The sequence below is a fragment of the Schistocerca serialis genome, chromosome 4 (genome assembly GCF_023864345.2).
Source record: "Schistocerca serialis cubense isolate TAMUIC-IGC-003099 chromosome 4, iqSchSeri2.2, whole genome shotgun sequence".
Lineage (NCBI taxonomy): Eukaryota > Metazoa > Arthropoda > Insecta > Orthoptera > Acrididae > Schistocerca > Schistocerca serialis.
Window position 1 is genome coordinate 608,797,954 of NC_064641.1, and position 16,797 is coordinate 608,814,750.

General features: G+C 39.9%; 1 protein-coding gene across 1 annotated transcript in view; it reads right to left on the reverse strand.

The window, feature by feature from the left end:
- The window catches only part of LOC126474635 (carbonic anhydrase-related protein 10), a 648,234-nt gene extending 632,024 nt beyond the window's left edge, over positions 1-16,210 (reverse strand). The window contains exons 1-2 of the mRNA XM_050102114.1: positions 16,180-16,210; positions 15,940-16,076 (exon numbers count right to left, since the gene is read on the reverse strand). Of these exons, the coding sequence (XP_049958071.1) occupies positions 15,940-16,076; positions 16,180-16,210 (168 nt within the window). The remainder of the gene's footprint in view (positions 1-15,939; positions 16,077-16,179) is intronic.
- Between the last annotated feature and the right edge of the window lie 587 nt (positions 16,211-16,797).

A 16,797-nucleotide genomic window follows, 5' to 3' on the forward strand; every position in this document is an offset into this window, starting at 1 on the left:
CAGAGGGATACAGGTGGGAGGATGAGATGTACCCAGAGAGGATGGAGGAAAGGATGGACACAATACAGAGGGAGTAGATGTGTGCAACATATGTGGGTGAAGCTGTGAGGAAAGGCTTAGTATATATGTAAACTGGCATGTTTGTATGTATATCTAACATTCACCCACAAACACCTTGATCGATTTAAACTAAATTAGGTACACAAACTTCAAACTGCATGCATATCAGTACTGTAAGGGTAGAACCATGTAGCTCCATTAGAAGCAGAGGTAGTGACAAGAAGAATTTATCAACCCCCAATAACTAGCTTTCCCTGAAAACGAGTGTGTTGGGGTGGGGGTGAGGGTGGGGGGGGGGGGTAGCATCAGCAGGCACTACAGGTTCAGATGGACATGGCTGAGCAGAGAAAGGCGGAAGGACAAGATGAGATGTGACAGGGGTGGAGGATGAGATGGAGGGAAAGATGGTGGATGAGAAGATGATCAAAGAGAGGGATGGAGCGGGGGATGGACAGGTAGGTGAGAGTAGGAGATATGTATAGAGGGAGGGAAAGAGGACATGGAAAGAAAGAGGAGAAGGATAGGTGGCAGACAGCAGGAGGAGGAGATGCACAGACAGAGGGGGCATGAGCAGATGGAACGAGAGAGGGGAGTAAGAGGCATTTTATAGATAGGGGGAGGAAGAAATAGGTGGACGGAGACTGAAGAGAGGAGCAGAGAGAGAGAGAGGGGGGGGGGGGGAAGAAGACTGGCCGATAGAGTGGAGAGGAAGAGGTGAACAGAAAGGCGGTGGATGAGGACGTTATCAAAGAGAAGGATGGAGGATGGAATTGAGAGAGTTACGAAAGGAGGAATTGGATAGAGAGAGAGGGAAAGGAGGAGATTTACAGAGAAAGGGTGGGGGAGAATATGGATAGAGAGGCGGGCTGGACAGAGAGGGCTGAAGATGAAATTGTCATAGACAGGAGGTCTTCAAAGGAAGCACTTGGCATACGGTTTACAATTGAAGACATCCAGAACATACGGCCCAGTATGCCAATAACGTTTATTTTTGAGAGATTCTTATTGGGCCTGAAGAAGGTAGTGAAAATAAAATAAAATAAGATTTCAACTGCACGGATGGTGGCAAATTGTTTAATTCTACGAGGTGGTCAGAAACAGAATGTAAATCTTGTAAGGGTGTTGCAGACTACGCTGTGCTGAGAAGTACTCATCAAGAAAAAAAAATTCTATACGTTGCGCCGTTGGTGGTTTAAATAGCATTGAAGTTAGCCAGTCGTAGGCGTGCAAATGCAAACAGCCTGCCCGTGACAGTGTCACCTAACATGTTCTCCGCTTGGTTTTCTCAAACCGAATAAATGTAGCTTTTCCTAACCTAGTATGAAATTATTACTTCCGAAAAATGCACATTTTAACTGATAATGAGCATTTCAACTCATGGTAACTCAGGAAGCCGCAGATGTCTGTGCATTACCGCATTTTAACACGTGCAAGTGCTTAAATTTCCACGTGCGATGACCTGGCTGGGGAACGTCAGTGCTAATTAAATCAGGCACGACGCGAGGTATCATATGATTACCACTTCTGGGATTGGCAAACGCCAATACTACTTAAAACGCAAAGGGGCAAGTATTTAATAGTCCCCAGATAAACAATCCACTTAGAAAGAATAGTGGTTTTATTTTGACTGAAGAATGTCATGATGACTCAGAAAAACTGAAAAGTGAACTAATGGAAAACAATGTTTTGCACCATCCAGTATGTATGGAATCCTTTCAAATTAGAGCACATAGCAACGCATATGGAATCACACTTGAAATTTTCCAAGGAACCATTAGTTCAGAAGAATTCTCTCACAACGTGATAACCTTCGCAAGTAAGACGTTAACTAAATACGAAAGGAACTGCGCAGTATCAGGACAGGAAGCCTTACTACTCATAAGTGGTTTGAAACTATTCCGTGATTATTTAGGGGACATGAAATAACTATCCATACAGATCATAAAGCAGTAATATTTCTGGAAGATTGCCGCTTATTAACCGGCAGATTAACCCACTGGGCGTTGTAACTTCAACAGTTCAGTTTCGAGATCTGTTATGTCAAAGGCTCTGATAATTACATAGCAGATGTCTTATCTAGATCACCAGAGTATTTAAACTGTGCACCATAGAATGTAATGAAGATGGTATTTTCCAAATTAGTTTCATTAAAGAAGTGATGAGGAAAGGGAAAGTAAACATATTTGCTAAACAGCATGAGACATTACCAAAATGAAGACAACGTTTGGAAATAAGTAGAAGTCCATTTTGATAGTGTAATTTATCAACAAATTGCTAAATATTGCAAGCTCCTTAAAGGCGTTTTGTATAAAGGAAATAATCTGGATAGGGAACACTGGAAAGCACGTTCCTCGTCTCAGTTCGAGACTGAGGTGACAGACTACTTTCGCCTTTATTAGGACACTGTGGACCGAAAAAATGAGCAGGACAGTTTCCAAGTGTAATAGCAATAATAATTAATGTGACCAAGAAAGAAAACAACCATATAAAGTCCTGTGAAGTTTGCCAAAGAGGGAAGGTAGCGAATAAAACATATCAAAGTCCTACGCAAAACATCACACTGGAAGATACACTGTATTTGCTGTCCGTGGATTTATATGGCCCCCACCAGAAAACTTCTGGAAATTTTACGTACATTTTTGTAGTAGCAGAAGTAATTTCAGAATTTATAAATATTTTCCCTGTGAAGAAGCCAGCAGCTAAACCAGTATCCCATAAGGTGGTAGAATAATTTAATACCATAGGAAAACCTAAATCGTTGCTATTAGATAATGGGTCTCAGTTTATTTCTAAGATTTGGGAAAAGAGTGCGGAGTAATACAATGTCGTAGCCGGCTGGTGTGACCGTGCGGTTCTAGGCGCTTCAGTCTGGAACAGCGTGACCGCTATAGTCGCAGGTTCGAATCCTGCCTCGGGCATGGATGTGCGTGATGTCCTTAGGTTAGTTGGGTTTAAGTAGTTCTAAGTTCTTGGGGACTGATAACCACAGATGTTAAGTCCCATAGTGCTCAGAGCCATTTTAATACGATGTCCAACCAAAATACATTTCGACCTACCAACCAGCAAGTAATCCGGTTGAACTCTATATGCAAGAGCTAAGTAAATTATGCAGAACTTATTGCCACCGCAACCATAGGGTGTGGGGCACATTTGTTTCAAAATCTGAAGTTGTCATGGATGCCGTACACCATGAATCCACAGCCTTTGCAGCGAAAGAAATTTTGCTGGTTAGTAGAAATGAAAACATAATAGAAGAGACCTCATAAATCCTACTTTGTATAGACTTGGGACTGGATAGATAAAAGGAATTTGTGAGGGGAAGAATGAAGCAAAAAGTGGAAGCCAGATTTCTGAGGCACTATACGAACGTCAAAGTTACTAAGTTCAAAACTGGAGGATTTTTCTAGAATTAAATCAATAACCTCCTCACAATAACGCATACTATCAGGCGCACCCGAAGTAAAAGAAGTATTTATGTGTTCGTTATATAGTGTTCTTGAAACATTATGTCCACAGAATGGAACAAAAGGGAGCACTGTTTGAAAACGTATCATCAATAATATTTACTGTATTATGAAACGTTTAATCTTAGAAATTATGTTTTGCAGCGCATCTTACATTGTTGTGAAGACTGACTGTCATTGTTTTGCTATAATGTGTCTACAAGTTTCAGATTCTTAACTATGTAGCTGTGTGTATAATGAAATTAACATTCTAAAAAATGTGATATGACATGTTAAGGAGCTGCACTGCACAATGAGCTGCAGCTGAGTAAAACGGAAGGCCAACATGTGAAATGGGAAGCATGATTTACTCCTAAATGAACAGAGCAGGAAAGGTGTTTAAAATGGACTGCCAAAAATCTCAGGCGGTAGCCAAGTGCTTTCTTAGTAAAACAAGGTTTGTAAATTAAAGTGTTGGTGTGACTGCCTGAAATTATGAAAGGACAGTAAAAAGTATATACTTACTGTAAATAGTGTTGTGTTATTTTTTTGAACTGCATAAAAAATTAAAACTACTGAAAACATCTACCAGTTGAAAACAATAATTTTTCCTAATTGCTTTTTTCTGTACGTTCCTATACACAACTCAAAGTAAAAGGTTAGGTAATATTTTGAAAATGATAGAAAGCTGAAAACTAACTACCACCCTGAACAAAAAAAAAAAAAAGAAAAAAAGGCATTGCTTAATGTCACCAGCAAACAACTGTAAATCCTGAACTAATTTTAAATGTTTGTGTAATAGTTTGTACCATATTTTCTCTCCTGTATTTATGTACTATGTGTTGTCTTATATATGTGTCACAAGAGTGGGTATACTCATTGTTTCGCAATGCTCTATGTAACACACACAGATTTCTATGACGATATAAGTATTGGCAAAATGCCGCTAATGTTCTATGTGAAGAAGGTGAAACAACATTCTCTTTTTATTGGTCTTTATGTAAAGTCTTCCTCAGGGAACACCGCCTTAACGTAGCTCTCACCGTGTGGGCGAGGAGGTTTGCGTGCTCTGGATCCGAAGGGCTATGCCGGCGGTAACATGGCTTTTAGAAGGGTCACCCAAGCCTGACAGGCCAAAGGGGAGGAGCCAGACAAAGTGTGTCCCACAACGGCCTATCGCTCCCCCTTTCCTATCCCAAATCTTTCTCACCATGTCCTTTTCCTGTCATTTCCTTTTATATATGTAGGTCCTCAACGGCAGCGAATTCAGAGAAAGAGTCTTTAGAATGGTGAAGCTGGCGGAAGAGGCACCTTTTCTCTTTGGGTACAAAAAGAGTACAAGTAGCGACTGTACTACAGATGGGCGGCTACAGACAGCGTGTGACTCGTAGTGAGCGGCTGATTTTAGGCTGGGTAACCTACTGCCTATGTCGAAATTAACGGAAAACTACATTACACTCCCAAGCAGTATATGGTATGTCTCTGCATGTGAGAGATTCCAGTTCCCCTCATTCGGATCTCCAGGAGGGGAACACATTGAGAGTAGACATATCTGAAAGGAAGAAAGGGACACTGAAGGAAGGAAAGATAAAAATTGGAACATGGAACGTGAGGACTCTGCTGCAAGCAGGAAAGCTAGGGAATGCAAAACAGGAGATGAAAAGGAACAGATTAGATGCCCTTGGTTTGTGTGAAATGAGATGGAGAGAGAATGGGGAGATAGAAAGTGGAGATTATAAGATCTTTTACTCAGGGGAAATGAAGAGTGGTGAAAATGGAGTAGGAATATTGATAGCGCAAAAGCTGAAAAATAAGGTAATCAAGGTACAATATACAGATGCAAAACTGATGATGATACAACTGAAGAGTAGTTCAAAAGATTTGGTGTTAATACAGGTATATATGCCAAGCAGCCAACATAGAGATGAGGTAATGAAAGAATATTATGAGGAAACACAAGAAATCATCGAGAAAGAAAATAAAAATGCCTGCATTGCCCTCACGGAGGACTGAAAAGCAGTGATGGATGAAGGAAGAGATGAAGATACAGTAGGAAAAATTTGGATTAGGAACATGAAATGGGAGAGGTGAACGACCAATTAGTTTCTGTAAAGAAAGTTCATTAGCGGTGGGTAACATTATCTGAACATCACAAAAGGAGACGTTACACATGGATATCAAATTTGAATAGGGAAAGATATCATTTGGACTGGATTCTGATACAAAACAGGTTTAGGAACTGTTTGGTGAACGCCAAAGCTTATTCAGGAGTGGATATAAATTTAGACAACAACCTAGCAATGGAAGAAACACAAATGAGGTAAACAAAAAGTTTGGAGAGGTAAAGCAAAAAAAGACTAAGCATAGAAAAACTCGGAAAGGTAGGAAAGGCATCAAATTTATGGAAAAATGGGAAAGAGATAGTGTTGATGAAAGTGTTGATGACAAATGGGTAAAAATGAGTGAAGGACTCATGGACCCTGCCAAAGAAGTACTAGAAATTAGAGTATCCCAAAGTAAGGAAAGAATGGATAACAGAAAACATGTTGAAAAAGATGGAAGAGAGGAGAAAGTGTAAGAATGTAGAAGCTAAAGAAGGCAAAAAGAGGTACAGGAAACTGAATAATGAATTAAGAAGAGAAACTGAAGAAGTATGGGAAAAATGGATGAAACAGAAATGCGACGAAATAGACAAAATGGAGAAAGAGTGAAGGTATCACGTGATGTATAGAGAGGCTAGTGAGATAATTCTTGATTGTAAAAGAGAGAAGAATAACATGGAACTACAAAGAGCAGGTGGTACTCTAGCAGAAGGACCACAAACAGTTTCGACAGATGGCAACAATACATTGAATTTGTGCATAACGGGGATAAAATACAAAGCGAAATGAAGGTTGAAGAGGAGAAAGATGTGCCGGAAGATGGAAAGGGATTCCTCTTCGAAGCAGAAGTAGAAAAGGCGCTGAAGGAGATGAAAAATGGGAACGCATGGGGAGTTGATAATTTGCCAGCAGAACTGTTGAAGAGTCTGAGAAACAAGGCGAGAAAAGAAATAGCCTACCTCTGTAATAAGATATATGACTAAGTGGAATGGCCTGAGGACTTCCTTTTAACAGTTATAATACCAATAGAGAAAAAGAGAAACACTAAAAAATGTGAAGAGCATAGGACCATGAGTCTAATTTCTCTTGCAGCTAAAGTGTTGCTAGAATCTATGGCAAGCTGGATACAGGGATCGCAGAGGAGCAGTTCATATTTAGAAGAGGAAAAGGAACAAGAGATGCTACTGGCCTTTTAAGAACTATATGGGAAAGATATATGGAAAAAGGTAGAGGAATCTTTGCTGTTTTTATAGATTTAGAAAAAGGCTTTTGACAGGTTTCAGTGGAACAAGCTGATGGAGATTTTGAAGAGGAAAGGAGTCGATTGGAAACAGAGGCGACTGAATCTATATTTACAATAGAAGGTAGCAGCAATGGACGAGGTGTTAGGCAAGGTTGTTACCTTTACGCACTATTGTTTAATTCATACCTTCAAGAGATTATTTCGAAAGGCTTAGATGGTAAAAGAGGAATATGTATTCGTGGAAAGGGCATAGAATGTATAATATTTGCTGATGACATAGTATTAGTGGCAGAAAGTGAGCGGACAGTGAATAACATGCGGAACGATCTGAATGAAGCTTGTGTGGAATATGGCATGCAAATAAACACAGCAAAAGCAAAGAGTATGGACATCAGTACAAGACGCAGACTGTGCAATATTAAAATAGGACAACCTACCATTATCCAAGTAAGTGCAATTAAATATCTCAGAAGCACAATAACTGAAGACTTGAGAAGTCACCAGGAGGTGAAAACTCGAACTGTCATAGCGAAGGAGGCATTCAACAGAAAGAGAAGACTTGTGTGGCAAATAAGTTCAAGGTCTAAGGAAAAGGCTTGACAAATGTTTTGTCTGGAGTGTGGCACTACATCGGGCAGAAACATGGACGCTGAGACAAGAGGATTAGAAAAAAGTTCGAAGCGTCTGAGATGTTGGTGTGGAGGAGAATGGAGAGAAAGAGTGAGCAATGAAAGGATAATGGAAAGGGTTGGTGAGAGACAATGTCTGCTGAAGGTTGTAAGAGAAAGGAAAAAGAACTGATTGGGACATTCAATGAGAAGGGAGTGCTTGGTAGTAGATCCTTTGGAAGGATTGGTTTGTGAGGGAAGACTGACAGGAAGAAGGAGATACAAGATGATAGACGACGTAAGGGGAAGAGGAAATTATGCAGACCTTAAGAGGATGATGGAAGACCGGACAGCATGGAAAACTACCATGTGAAAACCTACCTTTGGGCACAATACTAATGATGATGATGATGATGATTACGTAAATTGAACACTGTTGTCATACGTTTGCAATCATTTTGTCACTCCACATTGTATGAGGTATTATGGATGTATCCCTACGAGGAAACATTACTGAAAGGTGCAGCATATACAACACTATCACAAAAGTTACCTATATTTGTCTTATCTAACAGCTCTGTCTGTAGCATCAAGCACTTTGGTGTAACATGTCTTTCCTATTTTACTAATTTTATGACCATTTATGAAACTGTAATTAATCTATGGATGTAATTGCAAAATTAATGTTCTGCAAGAAAATGGAAACGTTAAAACTTTGCTTGTAATACTGTTTCACCCACGGGAACAGTAGGTCTGGAAACAGTAAAACTTGAAGGGAAGTTCCTCACCAACGAAACTGACTTGCCGGGAATATAAAAGGTAGATCTGGCTGTCTAATTGCAAGACTCCTTTGTGGGAAGAGTTAGTTGGTGCCTTGCAGGCAATGTGTACGTATCTTGTTAAGTGAACGACGCAAGAAGAACAGCAAGATTATATAACATAGATTCGGATATGCAAGCAGTTTGGATTATTATTCATAGTATACTTATGCTGACTGTGTACTTCTCTAAGAAGAGAATTTCAGAGCTTGTTACACAGCAAAAGACACAGATACTTTTGCTGTCTTTTTTTAATAGTCGCAACAGATTGACATTGCCATCGCCTTGAATTTCAAATTATCAGATGATACTGTATAAGAGCATGGACCAGCTATACAATTTCTTTTTTTAATAATAAGTTCGTCTTCTGTAAACTTTGAGTACTCGTACATTACCATTCGTCATTTAGCTAGATAGGCTCCTCTCCAAGCGCTGCACTGTTGCACTATTTTCGAGTAACCTATTTTATTGAACTGAAAAGCAATTAACTTCCCTGTCAAAAATTAATAAACTTTGTGGAGTAATAAAGTACATAATTATTCAGTGGACTCTGTGATGAAAATACTACACGTAATTTTTTCAAAAGAATATTTAAAATTTTACCAAAGTAAATTTACAAAGAGAAAATTTTAAGTATTCAGTTTAAAGGTCTTGTTGGAACCTCACTACAGCATTACAGTTACCTGCACAAAAGAAGTGTTCATGCATAATGCCAGGTGATCAAAAAGTCGTTACAAATATGAAAACTTTATATACCACTGAATAATATAGATAGAGAGGTAAAAATTTACACACATGCTTCGAATGACATGGGGTTTTATTAGAACCAAAAATAGAACAAAGTATTGCTAGACGCGTGAAAGATCTCTTGCGCGCGTCGTTTGGTGGTGATCGTGTGCTCAGTCACCACTTTCGTCATGCTTGGCCTCCCAGGTCCACAGACCTCAGTCCGTGCGATTATTGGCTATTGGTTACCTGAAGTCGCAAGTGTATCGTGATCGACTGACATCTCTAGGGATGCTGAAAGACAACATCCGACGCCAATGCCTCACCATAACTCCGGACATGCTTTACAATGCTGTTCACAACATTATTCCTCGACTACAGCTATTGTTGAGGAATGGTGGTGGTCATATTGAGCATTTCCTGTGAAGAACATCATCTTTGCTTTGTCTTACTTTATTATGCTAATTATTGCTATTCTGATGGGATGAAGCGCCATCTGTCGGACAGTTTTTTTAACGTTTGTATTTTTTTTGGTTCCAATAAAACCCCATGTCATTCCAAGCTTGTGTGTCAATTTATACCTCTCTATGTACCTCTCTACCTACATTATTCCGTGATTTATTCAGTTCTCAAATTTATACTGACATTTTGATCACCCGGTAGTTATTGACTAGTAGAATTGAAGGGCCCATTTGTGCTAAATAATATAAGGAAGTGAATCTTTCTGAGAATACAAATCATAATCAGTACAAGCGATCTACTTGTCTGAAAAATCATACGATGGCAGTATTTTCCAATAATTAAACCAATAAAAGAATGTCATGTCCAAGTTGCTAGTGTTCTACCAGTAGAAAATCATCTGCACTTTTATTATACAGATAGTAGGTGCTACTGTGAGTCCGTTGTTGACCAAAAATTTTCTTATTCCTCTCGAGTTATTCATGCAAAACCACTGGTATGCTGCTTGCTAAAGTCTTTAGAGGGAGTGACTCAGGGAAGTGTGGTAGTACCGCTGTCGTCCTCTATAGACATAAATGGTTTGGCGGGCAGGGTGGGCAGAAAATTGCGTTGGTTTGCTGATGATGCCGTGGTGTACAGTAAGGTGTCGAAGCTGAGTGACTACAGGAACACACAAGACGGCTTAGACCAAATTTCGAGTTGGTGTGATGAATGGTAGCTAGCCCAAAATGTGGAAAAATGTAAGTTAATGCTGGTGAGTAGGAAGAAGAAACCTGTAATGTTCGGATACAATATTAGTAGTGCTCTGCTTGAGATAGCCAAGTCGTTTAAATATCTGAGCGTAACGTTGCAAAGCGATATGAAGTGGGACGAGCATGTGAGAACTGTGGCAGGGAAGGCGAATGATGGGTTTATTGGAAGAATTTTAGGAAAGTTTAGTTCACCTGTAAAGGAGACCACATATAGGACGATAGTGTGACCTGTTCTTGAGTACCGCTTAAGTGTTTGGGATCTGGATTGAAGGAAGTCATTGAAGCAATTCAGAGGCGGGCTGCTAGATCTGTTACCAGTATGTTCCAACAATACATGAGTGTTACCCAGATGCTTCGGGAACTCAAATGGGAATTCCTGGAGTGAAGGCTAAGTTCTTTCCGAGAAGCACTATTGAGAAAATTTAAGGAACCGGCGTTTGAAGCTGACTGCGGAACGATTCTACTGCCGCCAATGAACATTTTAAGTAAGTACCTCTAAGATAAGATGCGAGAGATTGGTGCTCATACGTTGGCGTACTGACAATCGTTTTCCCCTCGCTCTATTTGCAAGTGGAACAGTAGGGGAAATAACAAGTAGTGGTACAGGATACCCTCCGCCAGGCACCTTACGATGTAGATGTACTGTCTCGTTTCTCATCAGCAAAAATAGTATTTCAGTATCAAGTAAAGTAGTTATCAATAGTACACTTTCTTTGTGCTATAGTTCAATTCTTTTATCTTGGCGGCTCGCGCATGTCCGCCTAGACGCGGGAGATTGCTGCGTTGCCAGTTGCACACGACGCACGCGCCAAGAGAAGCAGCGCCATAGTATATAGCATAGTTCGCAAGCTTACGTTTAGGGGGGAGCGCGCAGTTCATGAAGTAAAGCCACCACGGCCGCATTAACCCTTTCGCTGCTACAAAGACGTGCTCCCTGCATTCCGCGCTGTTGGCGATTTTGTCACTGCACTGCTCGCCTGTGCAGACACATTGTGTTCCGACTGCTTTGACACTCTTTATCATTCGATTCCACAAAAACTATTTGGCTCAAAATTGGATTTTTACCTATCTTCTTGACTGATACCTTCCCCCCATAAATGACTTAATTTTGTTTCGATGTTCAGCGCAGTTATTATGCAGCATTAAATATAGTAAACCATTGCACGAAATTTTGAAGAGTTTGCAGAGGTAAAGTCCATAGAGTATACTTTCCGGATGGTCGATTTTAGTTGCCACAATGTTGAGAATGAAATGTGGACAAGATACCTATATATTTCATTTAATTTAAGTACCACATAAGTGTTGTATGTAATAATGAGAAATATTCCACCTTTCGCGACTGTAACAAAAGTTTTACTTACACTGGGCACGTTTGGCTTTATTTTAAAGCACTTCAATCAATCAAATGGAAGTAGACAAAATACATTAAACAAAACTGCGGACTTACAAAAACATAAGGACTTGAATATACCGTCTGTCAGTGAAGTGCTCAGAGCTATGTCAAATATAATTTTGTGTGTGGCACACACAAACAGCATTTATTTGCTAAAACACTGATGAGCCAACACAAACGTTGAATATTGTGCTACCGCAGCACAAAACTACGAAAGGTGACTTGGCAATGGAGGACACAAAATACAGTCCTCTTATGATGCTTCAAAAGAGAGACACGCGTCTGGTCTAAATAAGTCGCTTATTACAGTTGCAGAAGAGGAATATATTTCAATACCATTGGTAAAACTGCGACTGTGGAACAAAAACAAGAAATAGAACATGAATACCATTGTGTATGAGCCATACCTTTCACCGATGGAAGTGCTTTAAAATAAAGCCAAACGCGCCGTGTGTAAATAAAACTTTTATTACAGTCGCGAAAGACGGAATATTTCTCAATATTACATACGACACCTACGTGGTACTTAAATTAAATGAGATATTGTTATACAGTAAATATTATATGAACTTTAGGTATCTTGTCCACATTTCATTCTCAACATTGTGGCAACTAAAATCGACCATACGGAAAGTATACGCTATGGACTTTTACCTCTGCAAACTCTTCAAAATTTCGTGCAATGGTTTACTACATTTAATGCTGCACATCAAAACAAAATTAAGTCATTTATGGGGGGAAGGTATCAGTCAAGAAGAGGTGTAAAAATCAAATTTTTTGGCAAAAAATTTTTGTGAAATCGAATTATAAGTGTGTCAAAGCAGTGGGAACACCATGTGTCTGCACAGGCGAGAAGTGCAGTGATGACAAAATCGCGCACAGCGCGGAATGCGAGGAGCACGTGTCTGCAGCAGCGAAAAAGTTAATGAAGAGGCAAAGCACTAGAAATTTCATTCAAACGAATAAAATTCGTGAACTAAGGCACTCCAATATTGTTTTTAAATTTTACACACCACACAAGGTTTGAACTCATAACCTTTCACTGGGCAGCCCAACACCTTAACCGTTCCGCTACCTCAGCTCATCAAATAGTTTAACTCCATAAGGAGTCTAACACCTCACGCAACTACTTATAAACACTGTTGGTATGACTATGAATTACTCACGCTTCGTCGAAGTACAATAGGAAATAAACAATTACCGCTGTTCTTTATTGCGAAAAAGCAGTTCGTGAGATTGAAACAAACACCTTTCCTTGCTATTGCCTGAATTAGGAGTCTTATTGCTTGTTTGGTTTAATTAATAGAATATGAAGCAATTGGTATAAAGAATGCTTTTTCCAAACTTTCTATAAAAGAAAGTCTGCTATCAAGACATTGCTTTTGTTTTATTACTTTATTTATGACGGAACGTTTCTAAAACTGAAGACACTCGCCCGTGCTCTGCACTGCAGTCGAGATCTGGCAACGTCGTTCTCTGTTCATTGGCTGACTGTTTTTTGTGACGTCAGATGCGCAGAACGAACCTAAACTCGGCCGCCAAGATATATGACGCGCACTTTAGTACTTAGTGCAACATTGTGTTACCAGGCTGGTGACCTATTTCCTTTATACAATTTTTGTTTATTTTATATAGTATCTTACTTGGATCTGTTCTGCCATTGCTTCCTTTCAGTAGTAATCGTTGGAGAAACGTTCGAATATGTTAGTCATAACACACAGTCATGATCAAAATTAAAATCCTTTCACAGGAGTAACGTCTTCATTGTATTGCTAATTCAATAATATGGTGGTGTTATAAATTGACTTGTAGCGACGCCCAATGAAATGATCCATAAGGAGCCCAGAGCAAGCAGGGTTTTGCAGAACTATAGTGGAAGAGAGAAACAGGTGCAACGGTCTCGCCTTGTCGAGGAGAAAGTCGCTTAGCCGGGCGGTGTGCTGGCGCAAGGTCTATTCCGCATGTTTTAGCATGGCTCCAATGTGGATAACCGGTCGTCATACAGGGAAAAGTACAATAGAAGGCTATTGCCGATTTAGACTTTCACTCAGTTTACTATAGACTGTTTCACCTTCTTTGATTTTAAATTGTTTGATTGTCCTACACATTATGTCCACTTTGGATGTCTGTCAGTGGGTAGCTGGTGCAAGGGTCGTGTTAAGAGAAGAGCATCAGCAGATAAATATCTCATGACTTTCCAAAATCGTGGCGTAACAGCTTTGACCTATTAAAGGTTGAAAAGCTGCAGCAGAGTCGGTGACTAGCCTTATGGACAGCTTTTTCCAATATTTCAGCGGACGAATTACGTGAGGCTATCTGGTGGTTGTGAGAACGCTGATTGGTGCGATAGAAGCGATGCTAGGAGAACATAACACTTTGCAGGAAGTTTTTGAAACGGAGAGAGGAGAAATTCAGCTTATTGGCTTGTTGATGTTTCGCCATTTCTTGGTGCACTATTCAGTTAAACAATTATACTGTTAGTGAGCTTTAGTAATTTTTTAGGGGTTTTATGCTCGCGTTTTGTTGTCATGAAGAAGTGAGAATGTAGCTTTTAACAGACTGGAAAAGGAGAAACTTCGTTGAGGGGCTTGGAGGTGAAGAGATTGGCGCTCTCCGCGCTGCACTCTCAACTACAGAAGCCATCTGGAGTCCAATATTCAAGTCCTCAGCTGACGAGCTGTGTTGCTCAGAGGAGTGAGAAACATGGAAGGCTACATAAAAATGGACAATGGACAGTGATTATCACATTAACGTTTGTAGCCGCAACGTCCGCATTTATATTCATAAATTTGTATCTGTACGCAGTTTCGGCTTTTACCAGTCATCGCTAAACAACGCAAACTGTGTCTTCAGTTGTAGTCTCGTGCTCGATGTTTTGATGTTCACAGAAGTGAAGTCACAGACTGCAGTCAGCAATTGCAGAGCATCGAACTTCATGGCAGCTAGAAGTGGTGGCTACATTCTGCTCGTGTTGCATCGAAGATTATGCTGAGCGTCGCTTACGGCTTCAGCATAATAGGACCAGCATGGGTCTGTCAGTCAAATTGATGATAGTTTTCACTGCCTCATGCTCGTCAGTGTATCATCAGATCTTTGGGATTCTTAGGCTCTTGATCAAGACGAACAGTCACTGAAATCGTCATAAAGTCAAGCTGCAATGCATTTCAAACAATCACATGAGACATTATTATGGAACTCCAATCCATTTAGTAACTTTGCCAACTGACAGTCTTAATTTTGCAGGTCTCATCGGAAAGTATGTCACTGAAACGTTGATAATTTCGTAATTGTTTTGAATGCCTTGCGATTGCAAAATATTTTTATACTAAATCATGGAGCGCATTTAAATCTTGAGTCTATAATCACATTTAATCCTTTTTAATGGTAACTATTATGCCAATCTCCCATCTTAAGATTCGCCGCTAGGAAGAAAATAATTTATAAGATTAGCAAATCCGTTGCGTTCATTAAATTCAGCACTGGGTTTCAATGGTGTGTCTCTCTCACTATTAATTGTGACTAGGTTAAATTCACTTACATACTGGTTTTTGGGAGAAGTATAGAATTATATACCCAAGATCAGTTCGAGTTGATGCCCAGCCTAATTAGAGGCGTTATTGCTGCCAAACCATGACAGTTTTCGATACTGAATTTCGAACCACGCGCAGCTCCAATTCATCTAAAAATTGGATCATATATAGTCTTTTTACTATAACGTATGTTCACAATAAGTAAATTTTCTTTATTTGCTATCCTTCCCGGTGTTGCAGGTTTCATGCCCAGCAGAATATTTCATTTGGTTTAGTTATCTCCAGTTCCATGAGAAGTATTCGTAGTAGTTGGCCTGCCCTAAGAGAAGTGTCCTTACTTATTTCACGTGTATGCTCACCACTACCAAAATTCAGAAAACGTATACAACGGATATGTCTTTATTAGTTACTGTTATGACCACTCAAGATGAAAGGAAATCATCAAGAGGTGAGACCCGAATACCACTCAGATCGGCATACCGATGATGACAATCATCGAAGAAGTGCCCTCTGAATGAATGTGGAAAAAAGAGGTGAGTGGAAATAGTGAAAAAATTAACAAAATACGGAAAAATCTCTGCAGCAGGCAATGGGTAGCTGTTAGGGAAGCAACCTGATGATAGCATATCGGATATCCTTAAACCTAAGTTACACTGGTATCAACAATAGCCTATTCGTGCTGAAAACTTCTGTCAGTAGGTAGGGATTTCTGCTTTGGTCATATTTCTTTCAGCCCACTTTGATTATTTCACACAGATTGACCAGATCCTAGCTCCATTACCAAGGGAAATTTGTCGTAACTCACCCTGTGCTTATCGATGTGCAGCACGCGCAGGTTTGGGTCGAAGAGCAGTTTGTTAGGCTCCAGGTTGATGGGCGACTGGCGCCGGCCCTTGTTGCAGAGGCTCCACTCAGGGTTGATTAGACCCCAGAACGCTGGACCTGCAAACAAAGATAGTCTTGCTTATAACCTTGATTTCCCTTGGTCCAAATAATCAGATTAACCGTATATAAGAAGTCTCAAGTTTATCGAAGTATTTCTGACTAGCTGTATTGCTTGGAGAAGTGAGAAACATGGATGTCAAAATAAAAAGGGCTATGAACAGTGACTATCATAATGTTTACAAACTGGTAGCCGTGTTCTATTTCGACTTTTACAAGTCATCAAAACTATGTCTTCAGCAGCTGTCTCGTGTTGGATGTTTTGATGTTCATAGAAGTGAAATCACAGGCTGCAGTCAGCTATTGCCGAGCTGTGTTTCCTTAAAATCTTTCTCCACGGAAAACTGTTGCTCGATTACAAAGATTTTGGTCGTTATTTTATGTGGCTTTTAACGAAACTAGAGCCTGTGCTTAAATCCATTATACATAATTTTTCCGAATGTATATTTTTAATTAATTTTCAGCATTACCTAAATCAGAATCTTTCACCGAGAAATTGTGACTGCAAACCAGAATCCTTACTGCGCGACGGAGTGTCTACAATGTTACCTTTTGATCCTTGACCAGTATGTTTCTGTTATATCCTCTGGAGAAATCTGTAAACAGAATATACTGTAGTTCCTCCAGGAGAGTGGAATTGGGTGTGTATATGAATCTCCTGAGCACTTCAGACAGCCTGACCAAGCGAGACGTACGCTGAAGCGCCAAAGAAACTGGTATA